The sequence below is a fragment of the Rhincodon typus genome, chromosome 24 (genome assembly GCF_021869965.1).
Source record: "Rhincodon typus isolate 14 chromosome 24, sRhiTyp1.1, whole genome shotgun sequence".
Lineage (NCBI taxonomy): Eukaryota > Metazoa > Chordata > Chondrichthyes > Orectolobiformes > Rhincodontidae > Rhincodon > Rhincodon typus.
In genome coordinates, this window is record NC_063355.1 from 23944138 (window position 1) to 23947755 (window position 3618).

At 34.3% G+C, this 3618-nt stretch overlaps 1 protein-coding gene across 1 annotated transcript in view; it reads left to right on the forward strand.

Moving 5' to 3' along the window:
• LOC109913953 (calcium/calmodulin-dependent protein kinase kinase 2) overlaps window positions 1-3411 on the forward strand; it is a 101187-nt gene extending 97776 nt beyond the window's left edge. The window contains exon 16 of the mRNA XM_020513519.2: window positions 1245-3411. Within this exon, the coding sequence (XP_020369108.2) occupies window positions 1245-1317 (73 nt within the window). The 3' untranslated portion in view covers window positions 1318-3411. The remainder of the gene's footprint in view (window positions 1-1244) is intronic.
• Window positions 3412-3618: the final 207 nt, after the last annotated feature.

Consider the following 3618-nt stretch of genomic DNA (forward strand, 5'->3'; position numbering starts at 1 on the left):
AGCTGAAGTTTCAGGTCAGGATCCTTCTTCGGAAAAGAGGAAGGGTCCCGACCCGAAACGTCAGCTTTCCTTTTCCTCTGATGCTGCCTGGCCTGCTGTGTTCCTCCAGCTCCGCACTTTGTTATCTCTGACTCCAGCATCTGCAGTTCTTGCTATCTGATGTGGCTTTCAGATTGTTTCCAACACAACAGCAGAGGTATTAAATTATTTGGGAGAAGAATATTTTTGTTTTTGCATAGAGTTGAAATTCCTTTTTACTTTAAAACATGTAATGCCTCCAGGGTTTCTGGATTAACACCAAAGCAATTATCATTAACATTACTAAGACCATCTTGTCCTAACTCTGAAACATCATCTGACTCCACTTCTGCTTCAACCCATCAGCTGTTGAAACCCTCATTCATGCCTTTATTACATTCAACTAAAAGATTCCAGTGCTTTTCTGGACTACCCACCACCTTCCATAATCTTCATCCACAGTTCTCCTGTTGTGCCCTAACTCTCTCCAAATCCCAACCTGGCAACACTTACAATTTTAAAAACTTCATTTTGTGTTCAAATCTATCTATGGCCACATTCCTCACTAACTCTGCAACCTCATTCAGTCTGCAGTCTTCATTGTGCTTCTTCCAGGTCCTTGATTCCCTTCACTCCACAAATAATGTCTGTGTGTTCTGCTCTGAAATTCCCTTTCCCAATCATTTCTGCTGTATTTCTTGAAATCACTTCTTTGAAATCTTGTCATTTAACCAAACTTTTGATCGCCTGTTACATTTTTTTCACTAATGCTCCTACACAGTGAATTGAGATGATTTATCGGTTAAAGACAGTACATAAATGTAAGTAATAGTTTGTGAGAGGTGTCTTCATGCAAAGAATGCATAAAACTGTGTAATTCTAAACCAGGTATATAGGTTGTATATTTGGATGCGTATGATGTTTGCATAACTCAAGAATGCCTGGTGATTTTGTGAAAAATGGCATTAAATTATTAAGTGGTCTCAGATGTGTTCAGTAGGAATGATGTTCAGAGACTAAGGTAGTATTTGGCAGTTTACCCGAGCTGGGGATGTTTTAAATGTGGCCTGATAAATGTGGAGTACATAATTCCATTCCAACATTAGTATTCCTCCCTTGTGGCCAAAAATTTACAAAATAATGGGCAGAACAGCAATAAAATGCCAGATTTCACTTTTTTTTTAAATATTTAGTTAGGATATGATGTGTATATTTTCTGTTGACAGGAAACAAGGCAGTGGGGATAGTCTGAAGGGTCCTGATCTGCCAGAAGTTGAAGAAGATGTGGTTCTGTCATGAAGTTAAAATGCAATAAAGGACATTGTGCATGCTCATTGGTTTCTCCAACAAAAATGCATCAGTTGCCAGAGAATGACAGATGTGTCAGAGGCCAGATTAAGGCATTAGAAGAGAACTTCCTGAGGTATAAGTTATCAACAGCTGTCAAATCACGGGTTGTAATGTCTTTTGTGGTTTTGCATGAAAATTCTTTGAAATGTTTCATTGCCTCAAACACCAGTAACTGAACATAAGGCATGGAAATAGTCAATTTATGGGTACAGCTGTTCAACTGGTTTTTAATGTTTTAAATCTTTGTACAAAGTAACTTGCTTTCTTAAGATACTTCTGCTGCATTTAGTTGAGGTAGTTGTGCTTGTTTCTTACAGGTGTTGTGGGACCCAGAATTTCTCCTCAAAATGGAGGAAATATAGGTACTTAAACTGACTGCCACAATATCAATTAAGATGCGTATTATAGAATGTTTACAATATTGGCTCAATATTCTGATCTACATTTAATCTTTCTCAACTCTGTAATTACAAGTTAATACCAATTTGGCTGAACTGTTACAACATTTTTTTTAAAAAGTACCTTACACTTTTAGTTTAGATACATTATCTTGCATGGTATTTGAGGTTAGTTTATATTGATGTAACTCTTAAAATACTTCCTAAAATGTACTGCATTGAATATAGTGGAGACATTTCAATATTTTGATCCATATTCATAGTTGCCATAAATAATCAGATTTTCTTCATAGACATGCTAGACCTTTAGATGATCTGGATTGCATATTTACTGCATTTTACTGTATATTAACCAGTGTACAAGATTTTATCATAGTACTATCTTGTCCAGAGTTTTAAAAAAAAATTACTTCATTTTATGGGTATGGTCTCCCATATTGATTTTGATGACCAAAGCAAAACCCTTTTCATAAAAGTTGAAGATATGATTACAAGTGCAAAAAAATCCCACAGTACTTTTTTTATCCAGGTGGTACCAATTCACTAATATGCAACGTGCATCATTTAATCAATGGAATGTTTTGAAAAGGGCAAATGCTTTCAATAGTAGAACACACAATAATGAGATTTTGTGGAAATGGTTTTTATTTGTAAATGCGTATAGAGGAATAAAAATGATGGTTTCTTGTGAACAGTCATGTGATTTTAATGCAGTTCTATATTACATTTATATGGAAACTTTGTGCTCTTAATTATCTCATCATTGAAGAATGAGAAATATGAATTTGTAATGTAGAAAAGCCATGATTGTTATCTGCTTTACTCTGGGTAAAACCTTGCCTACTTTAAGATGCTCCTCAAAACCTACCTCTCTGCACAAACTTTCAGTCATTCATCCTAAAATCATTTTTAGCTGAGATGTCAATTTGTGTATGACTATTTCTGTGAAGCGCCTTTGTATGTTTAATTATGTCCAAGGCACTGTATTATTGTGAATTGATGTCACAGTTTAAAATTGAAGGACATAGTGGCCTTTTATTCTTTTGTCGTATTGATAATTTTTCAGTGGTCAACTACAAGTTACAATTATGCTACATTGCAATATTTCTGAAACGAATTGCCAAATATAATTTGTGCATTTAATAAAACTGATTCTTGTGCTTAAGTTTTATACAGTGGCCAAACATTCTCTGTTATGTACTTCTGGAAATAGTAATTATATTAAATTATCAGTTATAGCCTTGCATACTTAGATGCTCCTTAAATGACTTTCAGGCACTTCTGCTGTTTCGTGGTGAACTTTCATCCGGTATTTCATAACCAAAATCTTTCTTTTTCTATGAATAGGTAAAATATGTAAATTAATTACAAATATTATCTAATGTCTTGAAATACAGCCATTACTGCATCTGTTGAAAAACATCCAACTTTTTACTGTAGATCACATAGTAAAGTGACATTTGTGAAAAATCTGAAGTTGTGTGATGGATTACGTAATGTAATGGCTGTTTATAAAAATGCTTGGTAAGTAATTTGTTGATTTTATTGATTTATAATGATTTACAGAAGTTAAGGTAATCATAAAACTTATTTATAATCTGTATTAAACTGTGTGATTTCATCAATAAAGCATTTATTAAGGTCATGTGTTTGATTTGGTACAATTTATTCAAAACTAATTTACACCCTCCACTAGCATCTGTTGCAAATTTGTAGGACAGACTGTTGGCTTTTAGTGAATCCTCTGTAAAACTCAGATGAAGAGTTATTGTTCTTGAAACATTAACTGTCTTCCTCTTCACAGATGCTGCCAGACCTGCTGAGTTTCTCCAACACTTTGTTTTTGCCTCTG